Source organism: Nicotiana tomentosiformis, chromosome 6, assembly GCF_000390325.3.
Source record: "Nicotiana tomentosiformis chromosome 6, ASM39032v3, whole genome shotgun sequence".
NCBI lineage: Eukaryota > Viridiplantae > Streptophyta > Magnoliopsida > Solanales > Solanaceae > Nicotiana > Nicotiana tomentosiformis.
In genome coordinates, this window is record NC_090817.1 from 125,269,026 (window position 1) to 125,289,281 (window position 20,256).

Sequence of the window (20,256 nt, forward strand, 5' to 3'; positions counted from 1 at the left end):
ACAAACTTATCATCCTCCACGTGCTCCACTAGGTCCTCTGGCCATTCTTCCAGCCCCAGTTGCCACCCCACCTCCTCAGCCAGCTCGAGGTGGAGGTCGGGGAGGTTGAGGTCACCCTAGAGGGGGAGACCAGGTCAGGTACTATGCCCTTCCACCCTGTTCAGAGGCCGTCGCTTTAGATTCAGTCATCATAGGTATCATCCATGTCTGTCATAGGGATGCATCAGTATTATTTGACCCAGGCTCTACATATTCATATGTGTCTTCTTATTTTGCTCCACATTTGGGGATATCTCGGGATTCTTTGAATTCCCCTATTTATGTATCTACTCCTGTAGGAGATTCTCTTGTTGTAGACGGCGTGTATCGGTCATGTTTGATTGCTCTTAGTGGTTTTGAGACCAGAGCCAATTTATTATTGCTCAACATGGTGGACTTTGATATTATTTTGGGCATGGACTGGTTGTCGCCCCATGATGCTATTCTTGATTGTCACGCTAAAACCGTGATGCGGGCTATGCCAGGTTTACCATGATTAGAGTGGAGAGGTACCTTAAAGTATACTCCCAGCAGAGTTATTTCTTTTCTTAAAGCTCAACAAATGGTTGAGAAGGGGTGTGATGCATATCTAGCTCATATGAGAGATGTCAGTATTGATACCCCTACAGTTGAGTCAGTTCCAGTAGTGAGGGACTTTCTAGATGTGTTTCCAGCTGATCTTTCGGGCATGCCGCCCGACAGAGATATTGATTTTGGCATTGATTTGTTGTCGGGCACTCAACCCATCTCTATTCCTCCATATCGTATAACGCCTCCTCAGTTGAAGAAGTTGAAGGAGTTGAAAGAGCAGTTGCAGGAGTTGCTTGATAAGATTTTCATCAGGCCTAGTGTATCACGTTGGGGTGCTCCGGTCTTATTTGTAAAGAAGAAGGATGGTTCTATGCGTATGTGTATTTATTATCGGCAATTGAATAAGGTTACAATGAAGAACGGGTATCCTTTACCTCTCATCGATAATTTATTTGATCAGTTACAGGGTGTCAGGGTGTTTTCCAAGATTGACTTGCATTCTGGCTATCATCAGTTGAAGATTCGGGAGCCGGAGATCCTGAAGACTGCTTTCAGGACTAGATATGGTCACTATGAGTTTCTTGTCATGTCATTTGGGCTGACCAATGCCCCAGCAGCCTTTATGCATTTGATGCACAGTGTGTTCCAGCCTTATCTTGATTCCTTCATCATTGTGTTTATTGACGACATCCTGGTATATTCCTGGTCTCGGAAAGATCATGAGTAGCACCTGAGGACCGTACTTCAGACTTTGAGGGAGAAGATATTGTTTGCAAAATTTTCTAAGTGTGAATTTTGGCTTAATTCAGTGGCATTCTTGGGCCACAAAGTGTCTTGTGATGGGATCAAGGTAGATCCAAAGAAGGTGGAGGCAGTGCAAAGTTGACCTAGACCGTCATCAGCTATGGAGATCCGCAGTTTCCTTTGTTTGGCGGGGTATTACCATCGCTTTTTGGAGGGATTTTCATCCATTACAGATCCTATGACCAGGCTGACCCAGAAGGGTGCTCCATTTAGGTGGACTGAGGAGTGTGAGGAGAGCTTTCAGAAGGTCAATATAGCTTTAACTACAGCCCAAGTATTCGTATTGTCTACAGGTTCGGGGTCGTACACTGTCTATTGTGATGCCTCGAGGATTGGCCTTGGAGCGGTATTGATACAGGATGGTAGGTTGATCGCCTACGCGTTTAGATAGTTGAAGGTGCATGAGAAGAATTATCCGGTCCATTATCTCGAGTTAGCAACTATTGTTCACGCACTGAAGATCTAGCGTCATTATTTGTACGGTGTTCCTTGTGAGATCTACACTGATCACCGGAGTTTGCAGCACTTGTTCAGGCAGAAGGACCTTAATTTGCATCAGCGGAGGGGTTGGAGCTACTTAAAGACTATGATATCACTATATTGTACCACCCGGGGAAGGCCAATGTAGTGGCCGACACCTTGAGTCGCCGGGCAGAGAGTGGGGAGTTTGGCATATCTTTCGGCAGTTGAGAGGCCCTTAGCCTTGGATGTTCAGGCCTTATCCATCCAGTTCATGAGATTGGATATTTCAGATCCTAGCCGGGTATTAGCTTGTATGGTTGCTCGGTCTTCTCTTTATGATCGCATTAGAGAGCATCAGTATGATGACCCCCACCTTCTGGTTCTTCAGGACAGGGTCCGGCGAGGTGATGCCAGTGATGTGAATATAGGTGATGATGGTGTGATGAGGATGCAGGGTCGGATCTGTGTGCCAAATGTAGATGGGCTTCGGGAGTTGATTCTCGAGGAGGCCCACAGCTCGCGGTACTCCATTCGTCCCGGTGCCGCGAAGATGTACCAGGATTTGAGACAGTACTACTGGTGGAGGAGGATGAAGAAGGATATAGTTGGGTTTGTTTCCATGTGTCTCAACTGTCAGTAGTCAAATATGAGCACCAGAGGCAAGGTGGATTACTTCAGAGGTTAGAGATCCCCGAGTGGAAGTGGGAGCGGATCACCATGGACTTTGTAGTTGAACTTCCACGGACTTTGAGAAAGTTCGATGCTATTTGGGTGATCGTGGATCGGCTGACCAAGTCAGCTCATTTTATTCCAGTGTTGACCACTTATTCTTCTGAGAGGTTGGCTGAGATTTATATCAGAGAGATTGTCCGCCTTCTTGGTATTCCAGTATCCATCATTTCAGACAGAGGTACACAGTTCACATCACGGTTTTGGAGAACCGTACAGCAGGAGTTGGGTACTAGGGTGGAGCTGAGGATAGCCTTTCACCCTTAGATGGACGGGCAGTCCAAGCGTACGATTGAGATTCTTAAGGATATGCTATGTGTCTGTGTGATGGAGTTTGAAGGGTCATTGGGACCAATACTTTCCACTTGCAGAGTTTGCCTACAACAACAGTTACCAGTCCAGCATTTAGATGGCACCGTATGAGGCTTTGTATGGTAGGCGGTGCCGGTCCCCAATGGGATGGTTTGAGCCGGGCGAGGCCCGATTGTTGGGTACAGATTTGGTCCAGGATGCTCTGGATAAGGTGAAGGTGATTCAGGAGAGACTTCGCACAGTCCAGTCCAGGCAAAAGAGTTATGCGGACTGGAAGGTTCGTGATTTTGCATTTATGGTTGGTGAGCAGGTCTTGCTTCGTGTATCACCTATGAAGGGCATCATGAGATTTGGGAAGAAGGGCAAGCTGAGCCCGAGGTTCATTGGTCCTTTTGAGATATTGCGGAGAGTTGGGGAGATTGCTTATGAGCTTGCCTTGCCTCCCAGCCTAGCAGGAGTTCACCCGGTATTCCACGTGTCTATGCTCCGGAAGTATCACGGTAATCCAACTCATGTATTGGATTTCAGCTTAGTCCAGTTGGACAATGATCTATCTTATGTTAAGGAGCCAGTAGCCATTTTGGACATGTAGGTCAGAAAGCTCAAGTTAAATGATATTGCTTTAGTAAGGGTCCAGTGGAGGGGTCAGCCGGTCGAGGAGGCAACTTGGGAGACCGAGCAGGATATGCGCAGCCAGTACCCTCATCTTTTCACAGTTTCAGGTATGTTTTTATACTCGTTCGAGGACGAATGATTATTTTTAGAGGGGGAGGATATAATGACCTGGCCGGTTGTTTTGAGAATTAAATCCCCGATCCCCTAATAACTATTTTCCCCACGTTTGTTTCCGCTATTGGGATTTGTAGGAGTGATTGGTTATGGAATTTAGAGAGTATTGGGACACTTAGTTCCTAGTTGTGAGTTTAAGCCTTAGAGTTTGGACCGTAGTCAGAACTGTGTGAAGACAGATCCGGAATGAAATTCCGTCGACTCCGTTATCTCGGTTGAGTGATTTTGGGGTTAGGAGCGCGTCTGCAATGTGTTTTGGATGTCTGTAGTAGATTTAGGCTTGAATTGGCGAAAGTTAGATTTTCGGCGATTTTGGCCGATAGTGGAAATTTTTCTATCGAGCTCGGAATGGAATTGCGAAAGTGGATGTAGATTCGTAGTGTCATTTGTGACCTGCGTGTAAAATTTGAGGTTATTCGGACTAGATTTGATGTGGTTCGGCGTTATTTGTAAGATTTGGAAAATTCTAAATTCTTATGCTTGAATCCGTACTTAATTCATGATTTTGGTGTTGTTCGATGTGGTTTGAAGTCTTGACTAAGTTTGTATGGTATTTTAGAATAAGTTTGTATGTTTGGTTGAGGTCCCGGGGGTCTCTGGTGTGTTTCGGATGCTTAACGGAATGAATTTGGACTTAGGAAAAATCCGGTGCCTTTGCTGGTTCTGGTGTTTCGCACCTGCGGAAGGAAGGCCGCAAGTGTGAGAGCCGCAGGTGCGGAGGGAGTGCACAGATGCGGAACTGGTGGGGCTGGTGATGGAGCGCAGGTGCGCAAGTTTGACCGCACCTACGAGCCCGCAGGTGCGAAGCCTGGGCGCAGGTGCGGAGCCTGGTTGCTTTAATGAAATGTGCAGCTGCGCCGTTTGGTCCGCAGGTGCGAGAAATGCCCGTAGATGCGGCCCTAACCCGGATAAGTGACCTTGGCACTTGCGATGATTTTATCCGCAGGTGCGGGACCGCAGATGCGGCCCCATGAGCGCAGATGTGGATATCGCTGGCCAGAAAAGGGAATTTTGAGGGTTTGAGATTTCATAACACAAAAATTCGATTTAGAGCTCGGTGGGAGACGAATTCTCGAGGGATTTTGAAGGAGAACTATTGGGTAACTAATTCTAACTCTATTTTGATCATAATACATTAATCTATTGTTGTTTTCCTCGTCTAATTAAGGAATTTAAGGGTAGAAATTTGGAAATGGGGGAAAAGGTTCCCCAATTGAAAATCTTAGATTTGAATGGTAATTTGACGTCGGATTTAGATGATTTTTATTCGAGTGAACTCGTGAGTGAACGGATGTTCATAATTTATATTTTTTACCCAATTCCGAGACGTGGGCCCGGGGAGACGTTTTGGGCGTTTTTCCTAATTTCACACTTTAGCTTTGAATTAATTAGTTAAATTAGTTACTTGTAGTTATATTTACAATATGCAATTAATTTGAATAGATTCGGGCCATTAGGAGCCGGATACTCTTGCCTATACTCATGGCAAGAACATGATATAGAGTTGATTTGAGCGGTTCGAGGTAAGTGGCTTGTCTAACCTTGTGCTGGGGACCTTCCCCTTAGGATGTTTGATATTAATTGATGTGTGGGCGCCGTGTACGTGAGGCGACGAGTACATACACGGGCTATTATTGCAAAAATCCCGTTTTTCCTTTCTAAATCATAAACGGTTTTCCCTTATTAAATTGCACTAATACGTTTAATTGTTTAGCTTAGATTAGAGAAGCATGCTTACGTGTTTTAACTGCCTATTTGATATTCTGTGCGCCATGCTTAGTTAAGTCCCTGCTTTCCCTATCTGTTTTCAGTATAAATTGTATAACTCGATGTCATACCTGTCATTTCATCCTCCGTTGCATATTTAAAATTTGGACTACGGACGTATTCTGGGAGATCCCCCAGCACTGCATATTTACTTTGGGACTACGGATGTATTCCGAGAGATCCCCCAGCACTTCATATTAACTTTGGGACAACAGACATATTCCGGGAGCTCTCCGTGTACTGCATATTCATTCGGAACTAAGGGACGGTATCCCGGGAGATTCCCCATTGTGTTTACCGTGTTCTGAGCCAAGGGCTCCCATAACTGCTAAATTTTCGAGAATTTCTTTAACTGTGTTACCGTAAATTTTATTTATATCTTTTACTATTTAATTTATTACATTTACTCCGGTAGGGCCTTGAACTGACCTCGTCACTACTCGACCGAGGTTAGGCTTGGCACTTACTGGGTACCATTGTGGTGTACTCATGCCCTTTCCTGCACATGTTTTCGTGTGCAGATCCAGGTGCGAGCTATCAGCCTCGGGGCTAGTGCGTGTTGTTGATTCTAGGAGACTTCAAGGTACTTCTGCTTGCGTCTGTTGATCTTCGGAGTCCCCTTCTACTCCCTCTCCTAGAGACTTTCTTTATTATCTTCAAACTTTTGTATAGAGCTACATAGATTATAGCAGCTTGTGACTTAGTGATATTTCGGGTCTTGGGAAATTATTTTGTATATGTCGAGTGGTACCACTTTTGGCTATTCATAATATGCTGTTTATATTTAAAATATTGTGTTTTCTTTACATTTTTCGTAATATTAGCCTTACCTAGTCGTAAAGACTAGGTGCCATCACGACACCTTATGGAGGGTTAATTTGGGTCGTGACATATAAACCCCTGAATATACGTGTTATGTGTTTGGTGCAGAGGTGATGCATATGCTAGGTGACGGGCGTGTGGGTGTGCACCGTAGACATTGTAACTCAACCGATCCTGTGGAACTGTATAGTCAAATAATCTTGTCATTATCCATGTATTTTCATGTGTTAAAGAAACTTAGTTGTGACTCATGCTAGACATCTATTTAGGCTATATGTTTATCATGTTGGGACCCACTGAGGTCATTTATTTTGTTGAGTTATTTTGCTTAAATTCTAATAACATACTCAATCATATTCATTCATTGCATATCATATCTCAGTCTCTGATATCATTTGTCACAGCATATTATCATTGTTTGGGCCGATTGGCATGAGATTTGTGAGGCCGAGAGACTGGAGTGATTGATGACTAAGTGAGGTTGCGGGCCTGATTGTGAGGATGTTTATGGGATCGGGTTGCATACCACAACATGCTTTATTGATTCATGCCATGATTAGCTTACATTAGCGCTTGGGTAGGATTCGCCCTTATGGAGTTTGCACACCTATAGTGAGCGCAGGTACCTACTGAGTGCGAGTGTCGAGTGTGAGCGCAAGTGTGAGTGTGAGTGCGAGTGTCGAGCGCAAGTGTCGAGAGCAAGTTTGGGAAGACTGAGTGACTGTGAGTACTGAGTGACTGTGAGGATTGAGTGACCGTGTGGAATAAGTGACTGTGAGGACTGCGTGCATGGGAGGACTGAGTGAATTGATACTCTGAGAGTATACATATGGTTTTATCACTATGTATTATTGCATTTGATATTCACACCTGACATACAGGCATAGAGATGCATTTTTCTCATGATGTATGGTATTACATCATTCATGAATTCACATACACATTGACATGTAGGCATAAAGATGTACTTTCCTTATGCCATCTGATAATGAAACATTTACCTATTGAAAGTTTTTGGAAAAATCATAGTTTTTCAAACTCACTCATATTTTGGTGATTTCGGTAAAATATTTGGGTTTTACTGTTATACTTGAAAAGCATGCCTATTTTCCGGAACTGTGAACGAGCTGAGCATTATATTTTTGAGTTATTACTTGTACTGTTTTAGTTTTATTGTTATGAGTCATTACTGGCTATTGGTGTTGGACTTAGACATTTGTCCTAGCTCATCACTACTTCCAACCTAAGGTTAGGCTTATTACTTATTGAGTACATAGGGTCGGTTGTACTCATACTATACTTATGCACCTTGCGTGTAGATGTTTAGATGTTGATGTTGTTGTGCATGGCGGGAATTGGCATTGAAGATGTACCTGCGTTCCGGTCATAGTTGTCTCTTGTTCTTGATAGCTTTAGAATTATTAATCTATTCATGTATATTTCAAACAAATGATGTATTTATTTCATACTAGCTTTGTAAACTCTATATCTTGGAAGCTCATGATTTGTACCACTAGTCCTTGAAAATTCTTTGTATAGAAGTTCGATCATTTTATCATTACATTTATCAATAAATCTCATTGAATCGGATTATTGTTAATTGGGTTACCTAGCGGGTTGGGGTTATGTACTATCACGACTAGTTGGATTTTGGGTCGTGACAGGTATTCTTTATTGTTCTTGTAGGACAACTAGTAATGAACATGATTGGATAGTTGACACAGGTGCGACAAACCATATGGTTTCTAAATCTAATATGTAATCAAAAGTTTGTAAATTGCCCAACTATGAATCCAGGAAGGTTCATTTACCAAACAGGGACAAGATACCTATAGCTCATATTGGTAATTGCAGGTTGATGCAGGGTAATATCTCTAATGTGTTGTGTGTGCTAGATTTTAGATACAACCTTTTCTCAGTGTCAAAATAGAATAAGGAGCTAAACTGTTGCATGGCAATCTTTCCTGATTTTTTCCTTATATAGGACCTTCACAATGGGAAGGTGAAGGGGACTGATGAAATGCTGGATGGATTCTATTATTGGCATCAGTTACTCAAGAATAAAGGGCCTACATCAGTATCTTTAAGTGTCATAAGTGATGAAGATCTTTGGCATAGGAGGTTGGGTCATGTTCCTCACAAAGTTCTACAACATATGCACTTACTCCAGCATCACAATAAACTTAGTAGTAGATCTCATTCTATTAAGTCTTGTTCTATTTGTCCACTGGCAAAACAAACTAGATTTCCTTTTTCACAAAGTACTACTAGAGCTAAGGTTGTGTTTGATTTGACTCATGGAGATGCTTGGGGACCTTATAGGGTACCAACTTTTGATAGCAAAATATATTTTCTTACTCTAGTTGATGACTGTAGTAGGATGGTTTGGGTGTTTCTGCTCAAGTTGAAAGTGATGTTTCAGTTGTAATAAAGGAATTCTTATTGCTTGTGAAGACACAATTCAATAGTACTGTTAAGATTTTCAGAAATAATAATGGTGCAGAGTTCTTTAATTCCCATTGCGCAGATATGTTTAATAATGCAAGAATCATTCGTCAAAGCTCATGTGTACACACACCATAGAAAAATGGAGTTGTGGAAAGGAAGCATAAGCAAATTCTTGAAGTAGCCAGAGCTATCGTGTTTCAAGGGTCCATACCTTTATGTTTTTGGGGTCTTTGTATCCATAATGCTTGTTATCTTTCTAACAGAATCCCATCCACTGCATTAACAGGCAAAATCACCTTTTGAGGTGTTCTTTGGCAGAAAACCAAATCTTCAGCATTTGCGGGTTCTTGGTTGCCTTTGTTATGCTACCAATCCCAAAGCTAAGAGAGACAAATTTGGTGCAAAGGCAGATGCAGCAGTTCACTTGGGATATTCCACCACACAAAAGGGATATAGACTTTATAGTCTAACTAATCATTCCCTTTTTGTGAGCAAGGATGTATCATTCCAAGAAGATAGCTTTCCTTTCAGTACATCTACCATGAAGATCACCCCAGAAGTCACAGATGAGGGGGACATTTTTATTCCTATGACTGTGGACAGGACTGTTTCTTCAGAAGCTACTGTAGGCCATCAATTAAATGGTCCAGAAATACCTTCTTCAAAAGTTCATGAGGCACCAACAGTGTTTCTAGATATAGCTTCTGGGACTTCATCTGCTACTGGAGATGTATCACCAACACCTGTTGCACCAGTTTCTCCTGATCCCTGTGGTACTACTCAACACGGGGAGCTTCTTTGTATACATGTGGATGGTAGTACTATGAGAAGGTCCTCTCGACCCACTAAGACACTTGGCTGGCTAAATGATTTTCTTCATGAAGCAGCCAAGCCTCCTGGTGAATCTTCAGAAGCCAATGCAGTCTGTAGATATCCTTTTACTGACTATATGTCTTATGCTGTAATCTCTCCTTCATATTATGAGTCCCTTTTGCAATTTCTCTTTTGTTAAAGAGCTAGAGTCTCTTGCTGAGGCCTTAGGTTGATGCCATGGACTAGGAATTGAAGGCCTTGAATGATAATCATACTTGGACTCTAGTTGACCTACCAGCTGATAAAAGGGCCATTGGGTGCAAATGGGTCTTTAAGGTCAAATATAATGAAACAGGGGAGGTAGATAGGTATAAGGCACGATTGGTGGCTGAAGGTTATACACAAAAAGAAGGTCTTGACTACCAAGAGACATCCTCTCTTGTAGTCAAGATGGTAACTGTTAGGGCCATTCTGTCTTTGGCTGCAATGCATAGTTGGAAGCTACATCAAATGGATGTCTTCAATGCATTCCATCAAGGTGACATGGAAGAGGATGTATGCATATTGCCACCTCCAGGGTTTGTGAGCCAGGGGAGTCTCACAATTTTTGTAAGGTGTACAAGTCCCTGTATGGTCTGAAACAGGCCTCCCGACAGTGGAACTTGAAGCTAAGTGAAGCTATTGTGACCACGGGATTTCAGCAGAGTCACCATGACTATTCTCTTTTTACCAAGCAGTCTGGGTCAGATCAGGTACTCATCTTGGTCTATGTGGATGACCTACTCATCACAGGGTCCTCTCAGTCTCTAATTCTTGATGCAAAATCCATGTTGCAACAACATTTCAAGATCAAGGACTTGGGGGAGATGAAATACTTCCTTGGCCTTGAAATTGCTAGGAGCAAACATGGAATTTGTCAGAGAAAGTTTGCCTTAGATCTGATTGCAGAGCTTGGCCTTTCCGGTTCTAAACCAGCTAGTACACCTTTGGAGCTAAATCAGAGGTTTACCAGTGTTGAATTTGATCATAACAATACAGGGAAGACACATGCTGATGATCTGCTACTTGATCCTACTTGTTATCAGAAACTAGTTGGGAAGTTACTTTACTTAACCATGACAAGACCAGATATAGCATATGCCGTACAAAACTTAAGCCAATTTATGCATAAGCCCAAGAAATCTCACATGGAAGGAGCCTTGCGGGTGGTGAGGTACTTGAAGAATGCACCAGGCTTGGGGATATTCATGTCAAGCAAGTAGTCAAGACAACTCTCAGTGTATTGTGATGCCGATTGAGCAACTTGTCTAATGACAAGGAAGTCTGTAAGCGGCTTTGTGGTAAAACTAGGAGACTCCTTGATCTCCTGGAAGTCCAAGAAGCATAACACAATTTCAAGAAGCTCAGCAGAGGTAGAATACAGGAGTATGGAAAATGCTGTTGCAGAAGTTGTGTGGCTGGTTGGATTATTCAATGAACTGAAGATCAAACTGGAGCTACCAGTGAAGTTGTTTTGTGATAGTAAAGTTGCAATACAAATAGCAGCAAACCCCATATACCACGAGAGGACCTAACATATAGAGATCGATTGTCATTTCATTAGGGAAAAGATACAAGAGGGTTTGATTCGAATAAGTCATGTATCCACAGATATGTAGTTGCCAGACATTCTCACCAAAGGATTGGGGAAAGCACAACATGATTTTTTGTTGTCCAAGCTAGGAGTGCTCAATCTCTTTTCACTACACAGCTTGAGGAGGAGTGTTGAAAGTATTGATGACATGGCGAGTGGTTAGTGTAATTAGATTTTTGTATATAGTGGGAGGTTAATTATACAAGTAGTACTTGTAGTACCGTATATAACCGAGCATTGACAACTCATTTTCAGATATACCAGAAAAAGGGAAATTTCCCAATTCTCTCTTCTCTTCTCTCTGATTTATCACGATCTCTGCATCTCGAAGCTTCCATGGCTTCCACTTAACAGATATAAACCAAAAATAGTAATATTAATACAAATACTTTTTTATTAGTGACTACAATGTAAAATGTCTAATTTAAATCGGTGGAAGCGTCTTGCTATAAATTTAAGTGGGTTTGGCGCCCCCTGCCTAGCAAATTTTGCTGATAGCTATAATAAACTGCTAATTAAAATGGGATAAGCCCATTGTCTGAATCAGAAATATTTATTGCGGCAACCAAATATTTATGACAAATTGAAGCAATATAAATTTTTAGTAGTTGACTACGGAAACTCGATTTGCATTTTGATCACACAAAACAAATGGACGTACTAGAGTAAAAAAGGATTTATACCATAAGGCAACTTTAAAGGTAATTATAGTAAATATTCATAATATGTGAATTTGGTTTTCTAAAAGAATAAGATACGTAATTTTTTAAAACAAGTTAAACTACAGTAATTTGTACAAAAATTAATATACACTGTAATAAACCTCACGGAGAATTATATTAGTAATGTAAGGTTGGTAAGCGCCATGTAAATGCAAATCAACCTAATCTTAGACTCCTACAGCCAGCAGCATTAATTCCCAAACTGCATAAGCAAAGCCGTTCTTGGGACGTGCCCAATTAAATTAAAGTCATATATCTGTAGATAAATTAAAGCAAATTCTTTATACATTATATTACTTAAACTTCTATATAAATTGGTATTGCAGCTTAAATAATTGACAAAATTAGGCTGCAAGCTAAGGTCCTCCAATGGCAAAGAACGAGAACAATTGCGTTGATCATGAGCAGCTCCTACAAGCTGAAGCTCTAACATGGGACCACATTTTGAGTTTCGTGCGTCCTTCTTGTATAAGATGTGCAGTTGAACTACGAATTCCTGATATTCTTCGCAAACATGGGATTATGACAATTTCTGACCTTGTTGCGTCTCTACCTAATCTGAACCCTTCTAAAATTTCCTTTCTTCCCGTTTTAATGCGAATTTTAGTTCATTCTGGACTTCTCAATTACCAAAAAGAAGTAGATGGCTATTCCCTCACAACTGCTGGCTCTCTCCTCGTAGAAAATGAACCTTTTAGCAAGAGGTCACATTTCCTTTTTAGCCAAAATCCTGTTTCGTTAAAGCCATTTTCTTCCTTGAGCCATTGGTTACAAGATGATCTTCCCACTGCTTTTGACACAACGTACGGGAAATCCATGTGGGATTATTGCGCTGACGAGCCAAAATTTGGTAGTATTTTTAATGATGCAATGGCTAGTGATTCTAAATTGATTTCCCATTTGTTCATTAATTCTGAGCAGTATAAGCATGTTTTTGAGGGTTTAACGTCGTTGGTAGATGTTGGAGGTGGCACTGGAACTTTGGGTATGGCTATAGCTAATGCTTTTCCAAGATTGAATTGCATTGTGTTTGATCTCCCTCATGTCATTGGTGATCGAAAGGGAATAACGACTGGGAACTTGGAGTTTGTTGCTGGGAGTATGTTTGATAACATTCCTTATGCTAATGCAATCTTACTCAAGGTATTACATTACTTTTCCTAATTTAATCATTTTTCAGGTCCCTTCGGGATATCCGATAAAATTGGAAAGATAAAGGATAAGATTCACATGGACATTGCGCAAGGATGACATGCACAAATCAAGAAATGGTCTAAATTTTAAATTTAAAAATCATTTTTTCAACATTAATTTTATTGACCTTTATGCGCACTATAATACATGAAGTCGCAAAATAGTTTCTTTTACGTTAAAGTAATTGAACTTATACTCAACTATAATGGTCAAGTCACAGTAAACATTACCCTATTAATTAACGTTTAGTTACTTTATTATCATAGAGGATAATATTCAATTACTTTAATGTATAAGAAAACACTAATTATGTGAAGTAGTTGTTATAAAGAGTAACTTTACCCCCTATAAGTGAAATCCTTGTGAATATAGTTAGTAACAGTATTCCCTTGAGATGTTAGTGTAAAATTTAATCGAAAATATTCCTATACTGTAATTATTTATATTTCTTTAGCTGAGGGTCTTTTAGCTGAGGGTCTATCGAAAACGACCTTTTCGATCTCTTAGAGTAAGGGTAAGGCTGCGTACATCCTACTCTCCACATACCGCACTTATGAGAATCCACGGAATTATTATTGTTGTTTGTTGTTGTATAATTACTTATATATAGTTGTAACTGCATGGGTAAAACAGTTTATTTTGCACAACTGGAGTGACGAAGACTGTGTGAAGTTACTGAAGAAATGCAGAGAGTCAATTCCAAGTAAAGAGAAGGGAGGGAAAGTGATGGTCATAGACATAGTAATGGAGGATTATTCGAGCAATAATATTAATGAGCAGCTTGTTCAAGTACAGCATTTCATGGACGTTATCATGAGGATTAGTTACGGTGCCAAAGAGAGAACTAAGACGGAATGGGAAAAGCTTTTCCTAGATGCTGGTTTTAGTGACTATAAAATAACAGCCAATTTTGGCATGAGGTCTCTAATTGAAATCTATCCTTAAACAAGCATATGGTTATGGATCATCATATCTTTAATTAACAAAACAAAATGAATCTTTGCCGCAGTTGCTCGACAGTCCATAGTTTCTTAATTAGTTTGGCATCTGATATTTGGTGCAACATAAGTTGATTTAATGGGCGTATTTGGTACGAAAGAAGCACACTTTCGGGAATAATATATTTTCATCGTTGTGGATGTATTTTTATTGGTGTATTTTTGTTGACTCAGAATTATGTATTTTTATATCTAACGTGAAAAAGTTCTAAGTTTGTCCTACTAATAATATAACTCAGTTTCGAATACACCCCTTATATTTTAAAATCACATGCTAACATCCCATATATTATGAAAATTCTACATTTACGCCCCCATGAGTTATATCACTATACGTATTTGTAACTAAATTATTTTCAAATATAATACAAAAGGAAAATAATTAATATAAAGTTTTTATTTATTATTTATGAAGTTTAAAGGATAAACATTTTTATTAAAATATTTATTCACACCTTTGATTAATTGTGTTTTGGAATATGTGTCTTTTAAAATTCTTAAATAGAAAATGAACACAAATTACTTATGACTTTTTTAAAAAACAAATTAGAAACAAGAAAATTACTTAATGATTTTTAAGTCACTTTTCTACATTTCCTATTTATAAGCCTTGATATCCTAAAATATTTATTCTCTTTTTAAATCAAAGACGTGAATAATTTTTTTATAAAAAAACATTATTCATCTCGTATATATCTTTATATCACTAACGAAGCTCCACCGTGAAAGGGTGGACTCCCATGTCTAAATTATCAAGAAAAAATATTGATATTTCCTCCTTAACTTTTGATTAAATTTAAAACTATACCCTCATTAAGAAGTTAGGGGCAAAAATAATTTTTTTTAAAAGACATAATAAGATTAAATCAAAAGTTTAATAGAAGGCAAACTTTAGTCAATTTCAATTATTTTTTTTTGGTAATAAATGTCATAACAAACCAACACTTTAATGCAATTTAAGAGCATCCCGGTGTTACACTATTATAACGACAAGGACCTCCCTTATCCGCTATGTCCTCCTAATACATCCCAACAAGAAAAACTAACAAAAGAACAAATACATATTGGAACTCTAGCTATCTACAGATATGTTGAATCAATGATAGACATTTTCGCGCCTTCTTTATTGTTTGTAGGTCTTCTAGCCTTGCTTTAATCTCTCTTTGTATTTGTGCTGCCACAAAATCTATATTTACACATGTACTTCTAAAAAAATTCGAGTTTCTTGCTTTCCATGTGTGATATATCAATGCTCCCCATATAGCTGAGGCCACTTTCTTCTTCATATGCTTCCACTTCCTAGTATTCAACCAATGCAATATTTGAGTAACCCCTTTGCTCCCTAATTGTATACCCAACAATGCACTAAGTTCATCCCTTACTGCTTGATCCACGTCCAATCCGCACTCAATAGTGAGTGAAAAAGGTCGTTGGAAGAATAGTACCCAATAAGAGTCGGGGTCGATTTTCACAAGGAGTTTAATATGAGTGTTAGGGGTATACTCTTGAAGAAAGCAAATGGAATAACTAGATTGCATTTCCAAATACAGAGTTTTAATTTCTAATTCTAATTTTACTCTACCAATATTAAGCTAAGAGAATAAACTAGAAAGCGAATGATTATTTTTGGTGTTTTTCCCAAATAGTTAAAAAGTCTAGGGATGTGACCTTAACCTAGGTGTTCGCCTAATGGGTTAAATACGTTAACACTTATTTTGTTGATTGGGGTGTATTATAGCTCTCAACTCTACGTTACCCACTCAATACCTCTCGGTCATAGAGTGATTTTGTCCAATTTGTCTTTCTCAAACCCAAATGGGTATCAAGCTAAATAGTTGACGAGTTCTCACTATATCTAGTTTGAACTCTTTAATTGGGCTAATCAAACCCTCAATTATTCCAATTCCTTGTTAGCCAAGTTATCCTAGATTTGGTCAATCATTCTCAAGTAAAGACCAAGTCAAAAAGGCATGAATCAATGTTTGTAATCATTAATTCTAAAATTAAAGCATAAACTAGGCTAAATAATCAACACACAATCATAAACAAGCATTAAATTAAATAACCATAAGGTTTACACACTAAGGTTGGGTCACAACCCTAGTAAGAATCTAGCTACTCATAGTGAAAAATGAAGAAAAACAAGAAAAAATACTAATTAAACTCATAATCTAAGATTAAATGATAAAATATGATGTTTAAATCTTAAAATAGTCACAAACTTCCTAAAATAGCAAAATCCAACGGGTACAGTAGCTCAAACTTCGAAACTTGACCTAAAAATGTGATTCTCGTTTATTTATAGTGGTCCAAAAATCGCTGACGAAAATGCCCCTTAGGAGGTTCTGCGGCTGCACAATTTCATATACGGTCCGCAGATTTCTTCAGCTGGCAGGGTCTTGGATTCTGCAGCCGCATAATTCTGGTCTGCGACTGCAGAGCATCTTTTGCGGCCGCACAATTCTTTTGCGACCGCACAATTCTTGTGCGGTCTTGTGCGGTCCGCACTTCAAGCAAGGCTTCAAGTCTTTGTCATTTGCACACTCTATGAACTTTTAATCAATTGTCAGTGCAGACTTTGTTCTACGGTCGCAGAAATCATGTGCGGTTAGCAGATCAGCTAATACTCTATTGGGCTTCTTTACTTATTCTGCGGCCACAGAGGGAATTCTGCAGTCCGCACTTTCTACTGCGGCCACAGAAATCCTTCTACGGACCGCACATCTTATGTTCTGCGCCCCTTCTTGCCTTGTGAGTCGGAACACTCCTTTTTGAGTTGGATTTCATCATGGGAGCCCAAACTTCTAACATTACTGCAATTTGCACACTTTTGTTAGTTTTGGAAACATAAATCAATACATTCGAACTAAAACAAAAGTAAAAAATGTGCTAATAAGTGGTCAAAATCCACACTTATCAACTCCCCAAAACTTAAGTTTTTGCTTGTCCTCAAGCAAATAAATTAGTTCCCACCTTCTCAGAGTTACAAGTCATTATAGCGAGTCAATGGTATCATATATCAGTTGGGACCAATAATTACTCACACTACTCATGCATTATTAACAAGGTGACAAGTCAAATATTCATGCACATATAGTTCTAATATGACATTTGAGCTTCAAGAATTAACTTTACTTCAAGGACTCTTGTTCTATCATGTAGATCATGGTGGACTCCAAACTCTTCCTCCTCTACTTTCCATTTGCCAAGCTCACTTAAGAAATTAGCACTTAATCTTAAGATTCATGAAAGGTTCACTCGTCTCTCACAAGAGAATATCACAAGTACGGCTTCAAGTACCATAGGCTTGCCTCTCATGTAGATCACCTCTAATGTAAGCTCACTCGGTTTGAAATTAAGTAGAACTTCTTTCGGGTTATAACAATGGCTTTTGAATTATGGTAGGATACCATATGGGTAAGGGGTTATACCTTTCCTTAAGCACTCCACATTTTCATTTCTCGACTCACGATTACCAATTTTAGAGGCATTTTCTTTTCATTGGGGACTAGAGAGACTTTAAATCACTCTTTCTTGTTAATTTCATTATCGTTATCCCTTTTTGATTGCTCATGTTAGGTATTATTACCTCTTTTTGAATCCATCAACCTTTCCACTTATTCACTTTTTTATGCATTTTGTTTTGTTCTTTTCTTGCCTTCTCTTTTCATAGAGATCATTTTTTTCTGTTTTTATGCCTTGATACCTTTTTCAAATTCCTCATATCTCCCCCAAACTTATGCTTTAAGCCACTTATTTTATAAGAGTGTTAAGGAAAATCTGGGTGCCAAGAAAGGGTCACGACAAAATAGGTAAAGGCTTATAACATGGTTATTAAATGAGAAAGTCTAGAGGCTCAAAGGGGTTGACTAGGGATAACAACATTGGACATTGGTTGGCAATAGAAAGCTCAAATAGGCCAAGGAAAGCCTACAATCACATCTCAAACCAAGCAAAATTTAGGATTTTGCCTTGAAATACATTCGGGGCAAGTTCTAGACCATTCGCACGGATACTTGGACTAGCAAAAATTCATCTCACCCCTCACGCAACTAAATTGTAAAAGAGGATAGAGTCGAGAACCTACAACAATCACATTCAAGTTTAAAGATCACTATGGTCCAATAAACCACTCGATGATCACCAAAGTCAACTCAAGAGTCACAAAGTCACTAACTAGAGTTATTTCTTTCAAAAACCTTGTCTCTAATTATAAGCACGTAGTTAAGTGTGTTGGTACCAAATAAAGTATGATTAACTCTTCGAGAATGACTTGATTAAGTCTTTTTATTCATTACTACTACTATTATTACTTAAACACAAAAATTGACTCATTCCCTTAAGAAGGTTATCACGCCATCCATTGTTGGGACGAGCCATCTGGTTCACACAAAAACTACCTTTGGAAAGAACCGTGGCATTAAGAAAACTAAAGGCTTATTATCTACTAAAGCATAAAAAGAAGCTACTTAACAAAACAAGAACTAATATGGAAAAAATAAAGAAGCTAATAAGCAATAACTACTAAAGATAGATAAATATACATAAGAAGAGAGAGAGACGATAGATAAATATAAATAAGAAAAGAAAGAGTATCATCAAATTATTACAGACCAAATGTATCCAAAGTGTACCAGTGTATCAAATAGACTCCTCCCCCCCCGAATAAATGTAAGCATTTTCCCCAATGCTTAGCAAAATAAGAGTAAAAGAAGAGAGGGTGAAGAAAACTCCCTAAGGATCCTTGGACATCTCAGTGACCCCAGCAATATCATCTCCCTCAGGGTCAGCCAATTATATCTCATCATCATCAAATTTGGGCGTGGCTGGGTTGTGGAACATCGCACGCACTGCCTCAGTAGTATCGGTAGCAAGGTCTAGCTCGTCAGACTGGCCAACTGGTGCTACCGGTGCAGATGGTGATGAAGGATTTGGGGTGAACTGGTGCGGGTCAAGCAACATAACAAAAGGAAGGTCTCCAGTTGTAGCAAGTCTTGTCACCTCCCTCCGGAGCTTGTCTACTGATTTATTGCTTATCTGGGACTTTTTTTATCTTCTTTACTGCCTTTCCTATCTCCTCAATAACTGGCTTGTGCTGTACTAAAGTGTCCATGATCGTCTTCTGGTTCTCCAAAATCTTCTTAAGATTCTCATCAATGTCAGAAGGAGACAGTAATGCCTGAGAAGTGGACTGCGTTGCAATGGTACTAGACAAGTCATACAACTTATAAATAGCTATCTGCATCCAATTGTTAAGACTCGCCAAAGTCTGGAAGGCTCGCAAAGAAGATAGGGGAACTGTGGGCACGGGCACTAGCTTTAGAGAAACTCTAGGGGCTGTGGTAGGATATGAAGATGATGGCGGAGGCATAGCAGTGGCACTGGTAGAAGGCTCAATAGAGGTGGATAGAAGATTAGTTGCCTCAGAAGCTACCACTATGGGCTCATCAGACTGGCTTGTGGTGGTCAAAGGCTGGACTTTCTTCTTTGGGTTGCTCTCATCCATCAGTGAATACCAGTCGAATGGCTTCTTCGGCTTCACCTTAGTGTCAAAATCTCTCGGCTCTACCTTTAAATCAGTACGGTACACTGCGATAGTGTTGGGATAAGGGTATGCCGAGCTGTCCTGCTGTGCAATCACTAAAATGTTGGCCGACATCACGGCACCCATATTGTTTGGGTACCCGGACATGATAGAAGCCACAAGAACTGACCGAGGAATTGGAAGGTGAGTCTCGTTCTGGCATGGATCCAATCGGCTACAAACAAAGGTCCGTCACCCTTTTGCCTCAAAGCTCAAAGTACTCCGCTGAATGGGAACCCCAGCGGTGATCCATGATGGTGGTGGCCGTGGTGGTGCTAGAATATCAGCCAACCAAGGTCAGACTTCCTCCTTCAATGCGCACTTCTCTATATACTCATTTGGCACAACATCCTTGAAGCCCAAGTATGCATTTAGAGTATGCATATCAAACCTCACCTTGAGGTTATGTACTTTGGTCACCTTCATCTCTTTCTTGATATGAGCAAGATTGGCATAAAGTTCTCGGACAAGGTATTCTTTGGCATCCTCCACTCTCTCGGTGAACCGCATCCACCCCTTGCGTGTCTTGCACTATCTCAATATTGCGGGGTTATATGTCTCCAAATATTTCAATAAGAACTGGCGCTCAAGAGTCAGTGACCTCACTGG

At 39.8% G+C, this 20,256-nt stretch overlaps 1 protein-coding gene and 1 non-coding gene across 2 annotated transcripts; both read left to right on the forward strand.

Annotated features, from left to right (window-relative positions):
* The first annotated feature begins 12,166 nt into the window (after positions 1 to 12,166).
* On the forward strand, positions 12,167 to 14,058 carry LOC104089757 (myricetin 7/4'-O-methyltransferase 2-like). The gene is made up of 2 exons (XM_009594725.4): positions 12,167 to 13,014; positions 13,699 to 14,058. Exons 1-2 carry the CDS (start codon positions 12,241 to 12,243, stop codon positions 14,008 to 14,010), a joined length of 1,086 nt encoding a protein of 361 aa, XP_009593020.1. The 5' UTR covers positions 12,167 to 12,240; the 3' UTR covers positions 14,011 to 14,058.
* LOC117275093 (U6 spliceosomal RNA) lies at positions 13,052 to 13,154 on the forward strand. Its single transcript, XR_004505261.1, has one exon. It is a non-coding gene; the product is annotated as a U6 spliceosomal RNA (small nuclear RNA).
* Positions 14,059 to 20,256: the final 6,198 nt, after the last annotated feature.

Excerpts from the sequence above, each read along its gene's own strand:
- LOC104089757 (XM_009594725.4), top strand. The coding sequence starts at position 12,241 with ATGGCAAAGAACGAGAACAATTGCGTTGATCATGAGCAGCTCCTACAA. Across the intron at positions 13,015-13,698 it reads CTAATGCAATCTTACTCAAG|TTTATTTTGCACAACTGGAG; the intron begins GTATTACATTAC and ends TGGGTAAAACAG.